The sequence below is a fragment of the Podarcis tiliguerta genome (assembly GCF_965153285.1).
Source record: "Podarcis tiliguerta genome assembly, chromosome: 4".
Taxonomy (NCBI): Eukaryota; Metazoa; Chordata; class Lepidosauria; order Squamata; family Lacertidae; genus Podarcis; species Podarcis tiliguerta.
The window spans coordinates 42,696,737-42,714,539 of NC_139537.1; the positions used below are offsets into that span (position 1 = coordinate 42,696,737).

At 39.0% G+C, this 17,803-nt stretch overlaps 1 protein-coding gene across 3 annotated transcripts in view; it reads left to right on the top strand.

Annotated features, from left to right (window-relative positions):
* GBE1 (1,4-alpha-glucan branching enzyme 1) overlaps positions 1-17,803 on the top strand; it is a 147,245-nt gene that overhangs the window by 89,422 nt on the left and 40,020 nt on the right. For all 3 annotated transcript variants that reach the window (XR_014510823.1, XM_083439249.1, XM_083439250.1), the window contains exons 10-12: positions 1,921-2,019; positions 4,084-4,194; positions 4,917-5,088. Coding sequence is in view for 2 of the 3 variants with exons in the window: in XM_083439249.1 (XP_083295375.1) it covers positions 1,921-2,019; positions 4,084-4,194; positions 4,917-5,088 (382 nt within the window). In the remaining variant the exon portion in view is untranslated. The remainder of the gene's footprint in view (positions 1-1,920; positions 2,020-4,083; positions 4,195-4,916; positions 5,089-17,803) is intronic.

Consider the following 17,803-nt stretch of genomic DNA (forward strand, 5'->3'; position numbering starts at 1 on the left):
CTATAATTTAGTCACAGGTACATTATTTCACAAATGTTAAATTCAGAAAGCCCTGACAATTCTGAAGTAAAGTATGATCGTCTGAAATATTTTTAAACTCTTAGCCTGTTTAATAAGTGAGTTTCTTTATGATTTACAAATGTTTTATTCAAGGTGTTGAAAGCTTACAACTAGTATTTTCGAAACAAATATGAACTAATATATGTATCACTGAAAATTCTAATCTGTGATAAATTAAGAGCCCTAAATGTCTGGCCCACTTCAGATTTATCAAGAAGATATTTTGGAATGTTTAGGTCTGTATGCATGATTTATGAACAAAACAACAAAATCAATGAGAAGATGCAAAGGAATATTATTTGCACAGTAAGATGATTAAACTCCAAAGCACTAACTTTGACTGAAAGGCCCGAACAAGTTATTTGCAGTTATTTTGATCAAAGAATTATGTCTAGAATCCTGCTAGCATTTTACATTGTGAAACTGTTTTACAGGCAACTATTTTATATTCAACCTGGGAAAACAAAATTAAAGGGAATTACAGGCACACATAAATATTGGTATGTCAGCACTTAAATACTTCAGATGGGCAGTACCACCAGCTTCTTCATTCTAAAATGAAAAATGTAAAATATTCTCTTACCATGTAAGCATGGGAAATAAGAATTTCATATTCCACCAAAAGAAACCATTACACACAAACACACAAGTTCAACAACATCAAGTATTTAAAACAGAAACTGATGAAATGAAGCAATTATGGGATATATTAAACTTAAAATTGTCTTATTGATTTTGGGGTTCATTTCAAGTAAAATTAGCCCATCATCTAGTGAGCCACAATATGGTTATCAGTATTCCTACCAATGAAGCAAAGTAGAGCCTGTTTGCATTACCTGATTTAAGATTTTTTTTTAACAAGATGTGCCTTCAATTTATTCTACTTAAATTGAAAACTACTTCAACTTCAATACATCATTTTTTCTGTCTAGTGGGAGCCTCTATACAAAATGTGGAATTGATCCACATGCTCATGGTGGAACGAAATTGGGAGGGAGGAACTATTGATATCATTCTAAATTACAAATGGCTAGCATGAATTTGAGCTTGCATGTAATGATAGTGGAATGACTGGCGCCACAGGAGAGGAGCACGCTTTCGTCTAGAGTAGGATCGATTTGTAGTCTTGTTCTGTAAGGACCTGTCTGATAAAATTAAGTAACAGAATTCTTTTTAATATTCTGAATATTCTCCACTGAAAATGGGTTCTTCCATTGCTTTCCCTACACACATAGGGGCGAGGAATGTGTTAGAGAGGTAATGCATCTCTCACCGTTGCCCGTGATCAAATTCTGTTTCTGTTATGCGAGTATATAATTAATGGAATGTATAAAAATGATATAATGTAAAAGAGAAAGTGAACAGACAGTCGAATTGTGTCCTTTATTAATATTTCACATTGCATTTCAAGAACATCTAAGAACAGGCACATGAAATAATCCATTTCAGCTTCTCTCCCTATCTCCACTCCATATCTTGGTAGAACTTGTTGGATACTTTTATTTAATTTCCTGGTACCCTTCTCATGGAGATACTGGGTTGGTGCTATGCAGTTCTTAATAAGTGGGTTTTAAAGTTTTACATGATTTACACAGTAGTTATACAACAACCCAATTCCTGAACTTTATGGGAAATGAACCATATGTTTTTGAACTCTAACTCCCATCAACCCAAGCCAGCATTGCCAGCAGTCATGAATTCTGAAAGCTGGAGTCCAGAAACATTTGGCAGACCACAGGTTCTTGCTTTTGTAGTTCTTTCTCCAGCTCACCCCTCTTCCAGAAAGCTTTTTCAACTTTTGGTAAGGTCTTGCTGTTTGGACAGTGATCTTTGATTTGTAACATTGCATTGTTTTTCAAGGAAGTGTCTGGAATGCCTGCCCTTTGCTGTCCAATAACAGAAGGAGGAACTGGATTTGATTATCGATTGGCCATGGCAATTCCTGACAAATGGATTCAGGTCAGACTTTCCCTCTCTCTCACCCTCTCTCCCTTCCTCTCTCAGCTCTAGCTCTGTTTCCTTTAACAAGATTAAATCTTTAGAGCATTTTCAGTGTCAGTTAATCAGGGCTTCACATATCTTGTCTTGTCTTACTAAACTGCCATAATTTTAGGATAATCATTCAGTCCTCCCTTCCCACAAATCCTCTGTTCCTGCTAGGATAACTAAGAGGGAGTGTTATCTTCTCTTGCTATATGTTTCACCAAAGTGGCATGCGCCATGTTGCAGTAATGTTTGATATTATGACAATTATGGCCTTGGTTTTATGGATTGAATTCTGATACATTCTTACAGCAAACCTAACAAAATGAATATTTAAAAATATATCTGGATCTGTGTTGTGCACGTCAGTAGGACCAGGCTATGATGACACGTTAATTTTGTATTTATAAATATTGTGACTTAATTACAGTTAGACAAACTTCTGTTTAAAACCTGCCAAATTCTGGTAATAAAATATAACAGTTTAAATATGTAACAGTCTCCCACCCACCCACCCCAAATAATGGCATGCTGAATAAATCCAAACACTGCTATAGGTTCTTTTCTTAATAGAAAGAATGCTACTTAGCTGTTGTTGTTTTTAATAGCACTCTTCCTCCTAAAGGAGCTCAAGGCATCAAACAACAAATCAATAAAAACCATGCAAATAATTTTGAAACATTTGCAAACAATCAAATATCCTCACAGCTAAATTTCAGGGTTGCTAAGCAGAATATCTCTCGGCAATCAAATCCCTAAGTGAATGGGACTGTTTTTAAATTACACCTAAATGTTGGTAACAATTATTACAACAGGCACACAACAAGACTAATGTGAACTGAAATACTAAGAGAAAAAAGTAACTAGTACGTGCATTAGACAGCTGCAAAAATAAAAGTTCAGCAGGATCACCTTTTTCTGCACTTTGAGAGACATCCATTACTTCAACATAGTTCACTCTTTCAGTCCCCCACCCAAATAGTCTGGTAGAACAAATTGTACATGTTTGCGGTGTTTGACCCAGCTTCCCTGAAGACAAACCCTTTATTAAGCTATTTGATATGAACATGTCTTTCTTAGTCCCTTCATGAGCCATTTTTTCTCCAAAGCTATGTTTCCCTGATGATAATATTTGTTAATCCAGCTTGAACAGGGTAGGAAGAAAAGTGTGCAAAGTATGAGTCCTGGCAATGCAGGCATGTTTGGTTCCCTTTTATGTGAACAGTCCTGAATAAAACACTATTAACAGCAAAAAACAGTTATACATCCTTTTTTTTTATGCGTAAATCATATACTTATCTACCTACCTGCATATATTTGAAGGTGAATCCTCTTTCCAATAAAAATGTAGCCTAATAAAGATTTGTTTGTATACCTGGCGCTCAATATTAAGCAAAAGAAAAAGATGGTATGCACATTTTTTGTATTTTTGCACACAAGCTACTTTGTCACATAGATTAACAACATGAAAGTAAAGAATTCGCCTTTTCATTTTGACACGGTCTAATAGCAGATTAGCCTGTTTTGATATTAATTAATTTTTAACTTGCTCCAAGCATTTCCTATGCTGCATGCCAGACAGTAAAATACCCAGTAAAACACTACAGAAATAACTCTTCTTCTTTTAAGGTTCAGCAATCATCAGAGGCTTATGCAGTATTGCATAATAAGGAACAGGAAGGTTTAGCAGTGAAATTGCTACATTTAGTCAACCATTAAAATGATGGCAAGTAGCCCTCATTGTTTTACAGAAGTATAGAGAAAATCAATTTAAATAACACTGACATGCATAGTTAATAATCAGACGTTGGCAGCTGTTTTGGCAGAAAAGTAAAATATGGACTTTAAAATGCTACAGTATATTACGGAGTTGAAAGAAGAATACCATTTGGGACATCAAAAAGTAGACTTTTACCATTTCAGTTCGTCTGAAAGAATCAGAATACGAATGTTAGCTTGACAATTCAGAGGGGGAAGCGTGGAAAAAAGTGATACAGTGTAACAACAGTAATTTTGAATGATTCCTTTTTAATTTTGCAGATAATTAAGGAGCTTAAGGATGAAGACTGGGATATGGGCAATATAGTGTTCACACTAACAAATAGGAGATACGGAGAGAAATACATTGCGTATGCAGAGAGTCATGACCAGGTACAAAGCTTGAGAGGAAAATTGAAATTCTGAGATACTGTTCAAAGACCTAGGGGAAATTTTGAAGAAGGATAACAAATTTTGGTGAACACAGAAACCCAGGCATGTCTGTGGGCGGGGAGGGAGGGAGAGAAGGGGAAGGAGGCAGCAGCCTTTGCTGCAAGTACTACCGTCCTCCGTTCTGTGGCTGGGCCAAGCTGTAGAGGTGAGTGCAGATGTTGCGAGTGGGAGAAGGGGAAGGGAAGCGGTGGGATGCTGGTTGGGTGTGAAGAGCATATGGGGCAAGGGAGAGGGAGAGGTTGAATAAGGGGAATGGATGTGCAAAGTTGGGCGTTAATTAATTGTGGACAGTGCAGGAGAGAGTGTGATAGAGAGAAAAGGGGGGAAGAAGGTCATGGTGAGTACCGGAAGCTTTTTTTCTAGGAACAGAAAACAGCCACTGCTCTTCAGGGTTTTGTATTGCATGAGAGTCCCTTCCCTAGTTATACATCGAGATCAAAGCAAGGAAGCTTTTCTGGCCAAAGGGCTTTATCTCTTCCGTCCCTGGCAGGCCAAAATTGACAGGTGAGCAGAGCTCATTTGTTAGGAGCACAGTTGCTAATGTTTAACTGTGTTGGGCAGCATGTTACTTTATTTGTACTAGAACATGTCTTTAATCTGTAGCTTAGGAACCAATGAAATGCAGAAGATTTCTTTCCTCACCCCTTTATTTGTCAACGCAGGCTCTTGTTGGCGACAAGACCCTGGCGTTTCGGCTGATGGATGCAGAGATGTATGAGAACATGAGTATCATCTCACCTTTTACTCCAGTTATTGATCGAGGAATACAGCTTCATAAAATGATTCGCCTCATAACTCATGCCATGGGAGGAGAGGGTTATCTTAACTTCATGGGTAAGTAACTCCGTGCCAAAAAAGAAAAGATGTTTTGTCGTGATATACAACTCAAGAGGTTGCATCCAGACTCATTGAAATCAAAAGGACAAGTTAGTGAAGAATAACTGCTTTCAGTATGACTGGAGCAGGATTGACTTTCAAGGGTGTATTTGTGTGATTGCACACTAAATAAAACTCTTGATATCAATGGGGCTCACTCCAGTCCAAGTGGGTGTAGGATTGCATTCTATGTCTGGGTCTAACCTTTTGTCTCTTTTGCCTTGTGGAAAAGTTATCCATAGAAAGCTTTTATGCTGTAGTCTAATTCGTTGTTGATCAACAAAGCTGATTTACTATTTTCTGTAGCTACTGCATGAAAGTTTCAGAGCACAGAGTTTTAGGCCTTGCTCTAGATCAGCTGGAAGTCTATCCTTGCCCTGTTTCGGTAGGTTTTCCTTGTCTCATCTATGCAAGTTGTCAAGTGGCTTTATCACCCACCATCATTTTCCCTCCTCCACGCTGCAAACCTGTTTCTTCAGGTGCTGAAAGTCAGCAAGGGAGAATCAGTTGTCCTCTAAATAATCACAAATCATTGCCCCAAAGATGCAATAAAATGACTTTTGGCCTCTTCCCTTTTAGTTCTTTCCCAGATTTCCCATCCCATTGGCTGACCAACCGATGGTCATCTTTCCATAAGTTTCCAGATTACTGTCAGCCTACATATCAAATTTTGCACCCCAGTCTTAAGTGCAACTGTTTTCCAAGAACCTTACTCTGCTGCACTGGATGCCACTGCCCTCGCAGCTTCTGCATTTCATTTGTGGCTCCTGAGGCTAGCAAAGCACATGCCATCTGTAATGATGTCTTGCTGTTGGAGCAATTTCAGAACTGCACCAGTGGCCCTGCCCTCGGCCTGTACATACGCCTCATCTCCCAGGATGCCCTGCCAGTACTGTCCCCACCCACTCAATGCCCTCTAAGCAGCAAGAGGAGAGGAAAGAGTAGACCTATTTTCAGCATTGTTGTTGCTCCTCTAAATGTTCTTAAGTATGTTGAGGTGGTGTCTAGATTGTGGAAAAAGCACACAGATAGGCAGTCTTCCTTATTGAAATACAGTTTGTAGAATGCTGTAAATTATTTTAACAACAAAGCATGCTGACATTATTTTGTCACTGTATTGCAAGTACAATTGCAAATATGTTTACCATGTTTACCTGTAGATTTTTTTGTGGTGTTAAGAGCCAGGAGGCCTTGCTAAAGATGGGATTCTGTGGTCTTATTTTATCTGAGGAACTGTAAGAATATTCATATATTAATTTGTGCTGGATCAGCCATAGGCAAACTCGGCCCTCCAGATGTTTTGGGACTACAACTCCAATCATCCCTAGCTAACAGGACCAGTGGTCAGGGATGATGGGAACTGTAGTTCAAAACATCTGGAGGGTCGAGTGTGTGTATGCCTGGGCTAGATGTTTTCTTTTATGCATGATTACCTTGATGAATAGCTTGGAGATTATATTTTTTGCAGTCATATTCTATTGGTACTTTTAGAACACTGACAAATAAGTGGTGAAATAATATCAAAGCAATATTCTATGTCAGGAGTGCTCTGATGGTGTTTCCTGCTTGGCAGGGGGTTGGACTCGATGGCCCTTGTGGTCTCTTCCAACTCTATGATTCTATGATTCTAATATTGTTTGATAGTAAAATACATATGTTTCCCCCTTGCAGAAAAAAAAAGATAATAAATGTATGTGCAGTTAGTTTGTAGACAGAAATCAAAGTAAACAACTTAGCAAACTTGAAGAGGAGATGTTTGGGAGAAATGCCCTTATATAGAAAGTTTGACTACAATAGGAATTACTTAAGTGTCATTCATTCATAATGTTATATGTATGCCACTTTTACACACACACACACACACACACATATCATGCTTAAAGTGACTTATAACAAAGAAAACAGCAATGCGTTTCAAAATCCAAAAGTGGAAAAACAATTTCATAACGTAATAAAACAATGGTGCAGTACAAAAAACCACATACATTTCAGTACTATAAATATAACAAAATTACATTAACAACTTGCAGCATCCAGCTCCAAAAATAAAAGGGGAGCTTGACAGATTCAGCTTGGTCCTAGAAACAACTCACCCATGATGTTTCTGGCAGTCCCTTTCCTGCAGCAGGTGTCTTCTCTTCATCATCTCTTTGTCATAGGGACCAAATAAAATCCCTTATCTCAACACATCTATAAATTAGGCTTTAAAGCAGTATTAAAGTAGTTATCATCCACCCACTGTTTGAATTTCATGTCCTGCTGTTCTTCCCTTCCTTCCCATTGCCCCCCTACCACCATCAGATAAGGCCAATTAATTTCTCTTAATGAATAAATGTATGTGTAAAAGAACTAATAATACTAATTACAAATGGGCTGCAATAATAATCCACACCTCCCCCCCCCCAAAAAAAAAAGCCTTGGCGAAGAGAGACATCTTCAGCTGGTGTTGAAAGCTATGTAATGCAGATGTCTTGTAACTGATTTTAAAAATATTGTATATTTTCATTGTTGTTAACAATTCCATTGTTGGAATCTCATGATGAAGGCTGGGTAAGAAATCTATTAAAGCTAATCTAAATCTACATGTAAATCCAGTGGGTCACATTCAGCCACAGGATGAGTGAAGCATCTCTCTGCAGCAGAAGTTCCATATCTACAAGTTTGCTTGCGTGGAGATAGGTAGAGAGAAGGCGAGAGGACAGGTAAGGGGTTCTTCCCACAACCCCATCATTGCAGTTTTTACAGTCAAGTGAAATCTACAATGAGTAGACCTGCAATAGACAAACAGACCATTTGGTCCCTTCCCAACATCAATATGTTTGATTGCACCACTGTTATCATTTGACTATGTTACATAGCTTATACAAAGTAATTTTTATATTACCTTAAAATTATTGTGACATGCTGAATAGCACATCTGAATCATGTAGTTTGCACATTGATTTAGCACAGGCTGGGCTCAAAGTCCTTATTTACATGGTGAGGGTCTAAGCCTGAGACTTTGGCCATGTTGAAACTGTTCCAATAAGCAACGTCTGAGGAGCCCCTCAAAAGTGCAGTTTGTTACAGCAAGCTGGTTCACATGTAGCACTTAAGCCATGGTTTATTCGCTCATGCAGACAAGGCCCAGCAGCTTAACCATGGATTATTAACCAGACAAACACAAAAATGGTCTTAGTGTTACAAGTGAACTGAGACAGCTTCACACTACAAGCTTTTAACTGTCCTTGTTACTTTAATTTCCTTGCTTGCAGCTATTCTTTTCACCTAGATAAGAAAAACAAACATGTAAACAAAATAGTAATTAGTGGAGGAATATGCCAAATTCTCCTGACCCCTTGAATTCATGCCTGCTCCTCCCCATTCCAACCCAGGGCTTCGCCTAGGGGGATGTGGGTCCTGGGGCATATAACACTGTCGCTCCACATTGCCTTCATCTCTTGCCTGCCTTTGACACCTCACACTTTACATGGTGATGTTGAGAGCCAGGGCTGTCTTAAGCATATGCGGCACCGGAGTGCAAAGATCTGCCTGGCACACACACACCCCGGTTGCCCAGTCCCAGGCGCGCAGGAGGACAGAGCCAGCTGGCCGCCTACCTCAGCGTCTTGCTGGCTCTGTCGCCCCTGAACTCGCGACAAAGCGATGGGCGGGCTCTTCCCCGGACTCAACTCTCGGGCCCCGGAATCTTGGTCTGGCGCCCTTGAAAGCCCGGCGCCCAGGTGCCCCACACCCCTAGCGCCTATGGGTAAGATGGCCCTGTTGACATCATAGAATCATAGAGTTGGAGTAGACCACAAGGGCCATCGAGTCCAACCACCTGCCAAGCAGGAAACACCATCAGAGCACTCCTGACATATGGTTGTCAAGCCTCTGCTTAAAGACCTCCAAAGAAGGAGACTCCACCACACTCCTTGGCAGCAAATTCCACTGTCGAACAGCTCTTACTGTCAGGAAGTTCTTCCTAATGTTTAGGTGGAATCTTCTTTCTTGTAGTTTGGATCCATTGCTCCATGTCCGCTTCTCTGGAGCAGCAGAAAACAACCTTTCTCCCTTCTCTATGTGACATCCTTTTATATATTTGAACATGGCTATCATGTTCAATATGCTTACTCTGTGGTTGATAGGCAGCATACTCTTCCTTCCATACTTCCCCCTTTTCCCCACTTCCATACTTTCCCCCCTTTTCCACTGACAGCAAGACCCTCCCTCCCCTCCCTCCCTCGCCCTAAGAAGGGAGGAGAACCTACCAAGGGGGTAGGAGGTGGAAGGGCTGCCCAGGCGCCATGGCTGCCGACTGTGGGAAACTGGTGTCAGGCATGGGGCACCTCAGAGTTGTGGATTGCCTTTCTTGCTTTTTCTAGGAATCCAGTACTATGAACCCCCAAAGGAAGATCTGTTTTATTTGCTTTTGTAGATGATGGGATGATAGAGACAAGTTGGCTTCTCAAACAAATAACTGCTTGCAAAAGCAATTCCATGCGGTGACAGGAGGCCCTGAAGGTCTATCAATCTGCACAGGGTTAACTATGAATTTTAGCGAGGACTTCTACTTCTTAGGAAATAAACATACATATTAAGCCCAAAATAGATATGGCCAACCCTGTTGCGCTTCCCCTGCTGGAAGCTAGATCATTTTCCTTAGTTTTATTCAGAGAAATCTATTGACTTGTGATGGATTACTATTACATGTGCAGTGTTAAAATGGTATGATAAATGGTATATTTTGCAGGGTAACAGATCTGTAGGAAGAAATGTTTAGCAATAGGAGTCCTAATGAATAATTTCATTCTCTCCGTACCTTGCAATAGCAGAAAATGCGACGGATTCATGCTGAGACTCGTTTCTCATGAAATCAATAGATTTTTAGTCTTGGCACATTTAAAATAAAAGGGGGCTGGGATTTTGCTGTCTGAACAGGTTATTAAGGAGCTGCAAACCACACACACACATGCACATGTGCATCTGCACACAAACACAAAAATTATAGTATAGTATATAGCCTCCCCTAACATTTTCGGTGGAAAAGTAGTGAATTGAAACTTTGATTATAGATGTATAACGCTCAATAGAATTAATTTGTCAGTATAAATACCATAGTTGAAACTTTTGCTTATATATGAGAAAGCAAGAAGCCTGAAGGAGCTCCTTACATCTTGAGCAGTTAGAGAAACTGAGTACACTGGTGGTGTGTGTGTGTGTGTGTGTGTGTGTGCTGCATTTATGCATGAAATGAAGGGCTGGATGCATTGTTTAGAGAATGCACAAACCTAAAGGATTGGGGTTCATAAAGACAGAAATGGAAGGTGTTTATAAATAAATCACTGAAACTCTGTGTTACTAATTCAATTGAAGTTGCTTGTGATGATTTGGAAAGCCTGGGCCGCAATATATACAACAAAGGTTATCAAATGTGAGGGAATTTCTACAAAGGGCATGCTGCCCAAAATGCTAGAAATTTCAAATAAAAACAAGAGAAAGTTAAAGCTGACTTATGTCAAATATTATGAATAAATTGTCTCCCAGCTGCTTAATTCATTTCACTGTGGGATGCATTGGGAGAAAAATGCATTTGTAGCTGCAGTGCTCAAGAGTGTTCTGCCATGGTAGGAACCACACTTGGATGGATTTAGTATTGCGTTCACACTTTATTGGTGTTTTTATTATTTCAGGTTAAATTGCTCTAAAGAAGACTGCATCACTGAATAAGCTTAGTTTAAAAAAAAAGAATCACTTTAGAGATTTGTGCTCTATCGAAGCTATCTTTAAAAAATTAAATACACTTATTCTCAGAGTTTAAAAGTCCAACATGATGCAGAGTTGACTCAAGCATGTTAAATTTAATGCTTGAAGCATAATTTTAGTGGTAGCAAATATGTGTGCTTTCTACTACCATCTGCATATTGTTAACTGTTCCGCAATACAGTAAAAATATTTAATCCACGTTGGCTGATAATGCAAACATATGCATATTTACTTGGAAGGGATTCCCACTCAGTTTTCTGGTAAGCCCAGTCAATTGTCTGCAGGATTTGCAGCCCACTTTGAACAAAACCAGGACTACTAACCAGGACTACCATTAGGATATTTTGTTAAGTATAGGACACTGTCCTCCATTACAGTTGTGATCAAAATTATTCAGCCTCCATTGCAAATTAAGCTTATTATCAAAATTTACATACTTTCAGCTGTTTGCAATGAGCAAATCAAACAAAAGCAATTGTGATAGCTCAACACAACAGATCCTTCAACTGGTTCCCTCAAATTCAGCTGATAATGCAACTTATACTGGCTTCTCCAGGATGCTAGACTAGATAGACCACTGGCCTGATCCAGCAGGCTCTGCTTATGTTCTCATGAACTTAAAACATCTGATAAAGGTGATTTGACCCACAAAGAAGCTTGCTGATGTTGCAGTCCGAAGAAATTGTTTTTGAATGCTAGGGAATTTTGGTCAGACTAGCTTTCCCCCAAGCCTTCTCTCCACAGCCTGCTTGCCTTCAACCTAATTTTCTGCCACTGAAAAACAGCATAGAGAGTCCTGACATGATTTTGATATCCATCACAGTGTTGGGGTGGGCAAAAAGGTTTAAAACACTCCACACAGCTCAGTACTATGTTGAGGATAAAGATTGCAACTCATCTCTCTGATCATTTGAAGAGTGGGGAAGGATCAATAGTCCTTTTACTCAGGGCAGTGTATGGCCTGCATGTTCATGCAAGCAATAATGTGGGGGGAGCCACACCCACTGTCCATGTGACCAAAGGTGAATGCACCCCTTGAGCTGCACCCCCCATCCCTTTCCTTTCTCTTATTTGACACCCCACAGAAAATCTGCTCTGATTTCCGAGAATTAATTCTCATTGTTTAATTCTGTATTTTAAACCAGTATACCTCAATTTTAAACCCATCATGAATCCGTTCATAAATCAAAAGGGTGACCTTTTATTTTTAGTTCTGTTAGAAAGAGAGTGAGATTCCTTTCTTCACACATATCATTATGTGTTCCTCCTCCAACCACCAAACCCTATAGCCTTTCCTTGAGGAAAGGTGTTTTTTCCTAATATAATATAATATAATATAATATAATATAATTAATATAAAATTTATTATATATACCCCGCCCATCTGGATGGGTTTCCCCAGCCACTCTGATCGGCTTCCAACAAAAATTAAAAATACATTAAAACATTAGTCATTAAAAACTTCCCTAAACAGGGCTGCCTTCAGATATCTTCTAAATGTCAGGTAGTTGTTTATTTGTTCGACATCTGATGGGATGTTGGAAGTGTGTTTGTGTGTGTGCATGCACTGTACATCTGTACATGCACTGTTTTATTTTCAGTCTCTAGCCAGCTGCAAATGTTGAATTTTTAACCTATTAATCACAATACATGTCGTTGTTTTCCCCATTGATCTGTGTGCCATGATGCCAAAACCTTTGCCTTGGGTATTATGTGGTTGGGAACTACTGCCCTTCGCTTCATTGACCCTCACCTGTCTTTTGATTCCTCATTCATCCATTTTGGAAAGATTGGAGGTCTTTTTATTCTGTTTAGGATTTTGCCATCTTTATTTCACCTGAAAACTTGTTGTTTACTCCAGAGCAAAGTTCTCACTGGGAATTGGTTCTACTACTTCAGACTGCAGGTGGGGACTCAAGTGTTCAGATTTCAAGATGTAGAAAATTACTATGTAAGGAAAAGAAATAACCTAGAACCTTTCTTCCTTAACTGCTAGTTTTCTTCCTTTTTTTCTTTATATCATATTTTTCTGGTATGAAAGAGCAATCAGGCATTTGAATTCCCATCTACAGTCTATGGGCTACATGCAGGTTTACCACCTCATTGAAAACTATGCCATAATTTCACTAAAATAATTTTTAAAACACCAGTTCCAATGCAGCTCTTTGGGAACACCCCACAATTTGTTTCCTTCTATAGTGTAAAGAACTCCAGTAGAAATCTGCCACATTGTCCTTATAAATTGTTTAGCATATGTAGGGTTGATAGTTGCTTTGTTCAGACAATGCTGCACAAGGCGGACGGTATTTGCCATGTGGCAGAGTTATTTGTAGAAGGGAACACAGAGAAACTGCTGAAGTTGTTAACTCTAAATGTGTTCTCTTAGCTTTTTTTATCCCAGAAATTTCAACACAATTTAAGCAAGATTTTAAACCATGATATGGTCACTTAGCAAATGACAGTGGGCAGAAATAAATAAATGGTAGCTTTATATACTAACTTACTACCTAGTTAATCTTCTTCAATTTACCTTATTTACTGGTAGCTTTTTCTGTTCTTTTTTTTTGTATGATATATATTTTGAACTCCTAAATGTTTGCTTTTCTCAACTGAGATTGTGATAATGGGAATCAGAGCCACCCAATAATTACTTCAGTAAGAAGCGGTATAAATTACTGGTCCTCCCCCCTTTTTAAACCATGATGAACTTATTTCCTGTGTTCTTAAAGATATACACTGGCTTCTAATTTGTTTCCAGACATAATTCAAAGCACTGGTTTGGCCTGTAAAGTCCTAAATCTTGTGGGTACCAAACATTTAACAGACATTTTGTTCTCTTATGAATCTTTCTGTCTTCTGCGGCCCTTCTCATTTATCTTCTTAGTGCTACGCTAAGTCCTGTTCTTCAGTGACTTTAACAGATATAAGTCATATTTGATCAGTAGTTTTACTCCAGTAGTTTTACTCCAGTGTTCCTTTATTTTCTGTTTGTTGCCATTGTTGCTGCTGCTGCTTTATATAGCTTAATTGGCATTATAGGGTGCCTGCTAAGGTGGCATGATAGTCCATTGTTGAGGGAATCAATATGTTTTAATGTTTTAATGCTGTGGAGGCTGTTAATATAGGCCTGGTTGTCATGATGAAGCAAGACAGACGGTGGCTTACTGGAACCCACCTTGCTTACTGGAACCCACTGTTTTTTTAGCTTAGTGTGGTGTATCAGCTCAGCCAAGGTTTGGCTTAGCATGTGGTCCAAACCGGGCATCCTAGTTAGGCTCTCTCCTTAGCCATGAGCTATAGTCAAGAAATGAGTTTTAATTTTAGGATGGAACACTTATGCACCTCAATCTGTGTGTGCGCTCTTCTACGCAAGCATCACCAGAATATTCCCATTTGGCACAAAAAGACCAGCACAAAGGGGCACCTCACTTTCTTCCCATGCTGGGAACTCCCTCTGTCAACCATACTAACCTATCAGTAGCTATACCAGCCCTGGATAGAGCTTGAAGGGAATGAAAGAGGAAGGCAGTGCCTATTAAATGTTTTCAGTTATCACCAGACTAGACTAGACCTATCCCTATAGCACTGTGCAACTAGGAACAGTGACATTCTGGAGTGTGGAACAGAGCTGAACACAAGATAAGAGACTTGGTATTAAACTGAGGGAAGTTCTTCCTCTTCAGTTGTCTTGCAGAGGACACTGCTTTATGCAGTTTCAGCACTGTCTGTGTCTCACTTCTTGATGCTTCCAATTCAAATAGCTAGTTTTTCTCTTTTCTTAAGATAAATAAATAAATAAATAAATAAATAATAAATAACATCATTTTTTCAGCCTGTGTACAATTTAAGAGGTATCCGGATCTTAAAGGGGTGAATTTTGTCTTACTTAACACTGTATAGATAATATTTCATCATTTCAGCACTTCTTCCCCTTTTTATTGCTTGCAGTTACTGTTTGTATTAAGAAAGTAAAAAAAATTAAAATGATTGTTTCTTTGTTCAATGAGCCATTAAATATGTAACAATCTAGAATATGTAATAAAAGCACTCTTACTGTAGTTAACTTGATTGCTATAAATTTATTCAAAATATTATCAGTTTATGTAATTATGGTGTACTTTAAAAGCTGTGTTTTATAAATCAGCTATTCTAAAGCATCTCATAAGGGAGAAAGCAGATTGCAATGAAATACATTTTATTATGTATAAGCATTTTCTTTTTGAGGCTCTGAAGTGAGTCTTTATAACAAGTTTATAAAATGGTTTTGTATGCATTACTGACTTTGCTTATAATGGACGCTGAAGGGGGGAAAGCAATTTATTTCCTGTATTTCAAGCACAAAGCACTTTCCAAGGAAGGCTTCCAGCCTAGGTTTTGATCCCATCACAGATTTTTGTTCAGAAGCGGTATTTTTCGGATGCCTAACTTTTCATTTCTGTTGTGAGTGCTCTTACTAATCTCTTGAGATTCAAGGATAGAACTTGCTGTAGATACGTGCAAATAAAGCGAGTATATCACTATTCCCAGTCAGAGTCATAAAGGAAGATTTTGGAATAGGTGACAATAATCACACCATATCTGGATTAAATAATCTGTATCTCTTTCATGTTTTACTGTGGAGGGGGTGAGAATGGGACCTGTAGCTCCCCAGAGGTTGGCTCAAGCTTCCATCAGACCCAGCCAGTATGGCTAATGGCATGGGATGATAAAGTTGTGCTCCAAACAACTTGTAGTACACTCCATGCCAAAATTCATATATCTATGTTCAAAAGATAATGATGTTTTAAAAAGAGTATCAGTCACTTGCTAATGCCAACAAGATTAAAAGGACAATATTAGCTATGCTTCCTCAGAAGTAAGGCTTACCAAGTCTGTTCAGACTTGATCCTAAGTAATAGCTCAATCTTAATCACATTTACAGTGGAACCTGGGTTTTTGAGTGTCTTGGAAGCTGAACGTTTCAGAAACCAAACGCTGGAAACCCGAAAGTAATTGCTTCTGTTTTCGAATGCGCCTTGGAAATCAAACAGCTTCCACTGCACGTTTTTCCATTTTCTCAATAGAAATTGCCAGCAGCCCTTTGCGCCTCAGTTGTTGAATGTTTTGGAAGTCGAACAGTCTTCTGGAACGGATTTTGTCCGACAACTGAGGTTCCACTGTACTCAGAAGTAACTCCTATTGAATTCAGTCAGGCTTATTCCCAGGTAGGTGAGTTTAGAATTGCATCCTAAAGAACTCAATGTTGCATTCTCTTCACATCAAATCTATTAATTTATTGGCCACTCTTAATTCTTCTGGATAAAGCAATGAAGTGAATTGATTTCTCCTCCCCATATTTACTCAGTAGCATCACAAATGGCCTCAGGCGAAATGCTATAATCAGTTCCACCCTGAGCAGCTTTGCATAATCAGCTGCATTTTTGACCTTATGTACTGGAGACATGCCATATTTGGAATGTATGCCATGGTAGCATCATAAAGAGTTATCCTCTATTGGTTGCTCTGGAGTTTGAAGGCCGGATTCATTTCCTTGTAAGCCTTAAGCCTTCCTTCTTTCCTTCTCTCTGAAATTTCCAGGAGCTTGACAGTGTGTGTGTGACAGAGTGACTTTCCTAGTCATCGTTCCAGTGACCTGATGTCTGGTTTCTCTGCCTTTCCTTCCCTGCCCTCCTCAGTTAAATGCCATTCATCTTCATAGAATAACTTCCATTTACTATAATCCTGATAAACTAAACAAATACCAGACTGCTGAATGAAGCCAGAGCAAGATGTTCTGGTCCTTCCTTCCCGACTAGTCACCATGATGCAACAAAGCAAAGGTAACCCGAAGATTAAATATGGTGAGCCCACAAAGACTTTGGCCATCCCAGCTGCCATTACACCCAATGTGTTTTGAGTTTGCATGAGTTTGGCTTTAGGTGCAATCCCTGGAATGTAAACCCGACCTCCGCACACCCCTGGTAAATGCTTAGTGAAGAACAAATGTTAAAAGAGTTAAGCATCTCTTTTAAAGCCTAACATAGGGTAGATGAAGTAGAAATGAAAAATGTATTCTGTGATTTGGCCCGTTACATCAAGTTTTGCTTTATTGTTGTAGTAGTCTAAGCAGGAGTCAGCAATTTTGTCCTTGGTTAGCCGCCTTCCTCAAAACTGCTTTCTATTTGATATTTAGGAATTGTTCCTCACCAGCTGAGTATACCTTTTTAAAAGAAGGCCATTTTTCACAGTAACTTGATTGCTCCATGCTTGCCACTGCGCAGTTGTGTGTCTCTGTGTGTTTTAAAGGAAATACTGCAGCCGATGTGACAGTGTATGTTTTGCTTTTTTAGAACTTTAGAAGACAAATGTTCAAAACTGTTTTTCCCTCTAAGCAGGGAGGGGGAAGCAGAGAAATTATTATAGCCAAATTAATTTAAATGGAATCTGAATTTAATGTGAGGAAACTTATTTTATATTTGGGCCATCTGCTGCTTTGGCAAAACTTTGTAACTATCGGGCTTGTTGCCATCTTTATTGCTGTAACTTTTTATCGCAGTTTCTTTTCATGAATAGAAGTTCACCTGGTAATTTTTGCTCCCGCTTGCAAGAGAAAATATTGCCATTTGAACTTACAAAAAAAGGATAATTTTATCCACAGCAGCAATTCTGATCAGAGCCATCCTTCCTACAAATGACTGTGTTTTTCATTCCCTCCCACTCTTGTTTTGTTCCTGTATTTATAGGGCAGTAGTTTTGCCTTTGTATGTTCTGTGCACACTCATGTTGTATTAATACAGAGCCATAAGTATGGGTTGCAGGGCAATTACAAGATATTAAGCCTTTCAAGTTTGTAGCAGACCACTGGTAAAGCATTTGATGTATTATCAAGTTAGAGCACCGCAATTTTGACCCACTTGAGAAATAGGGAAATATAAGGAGAGAGCATAAA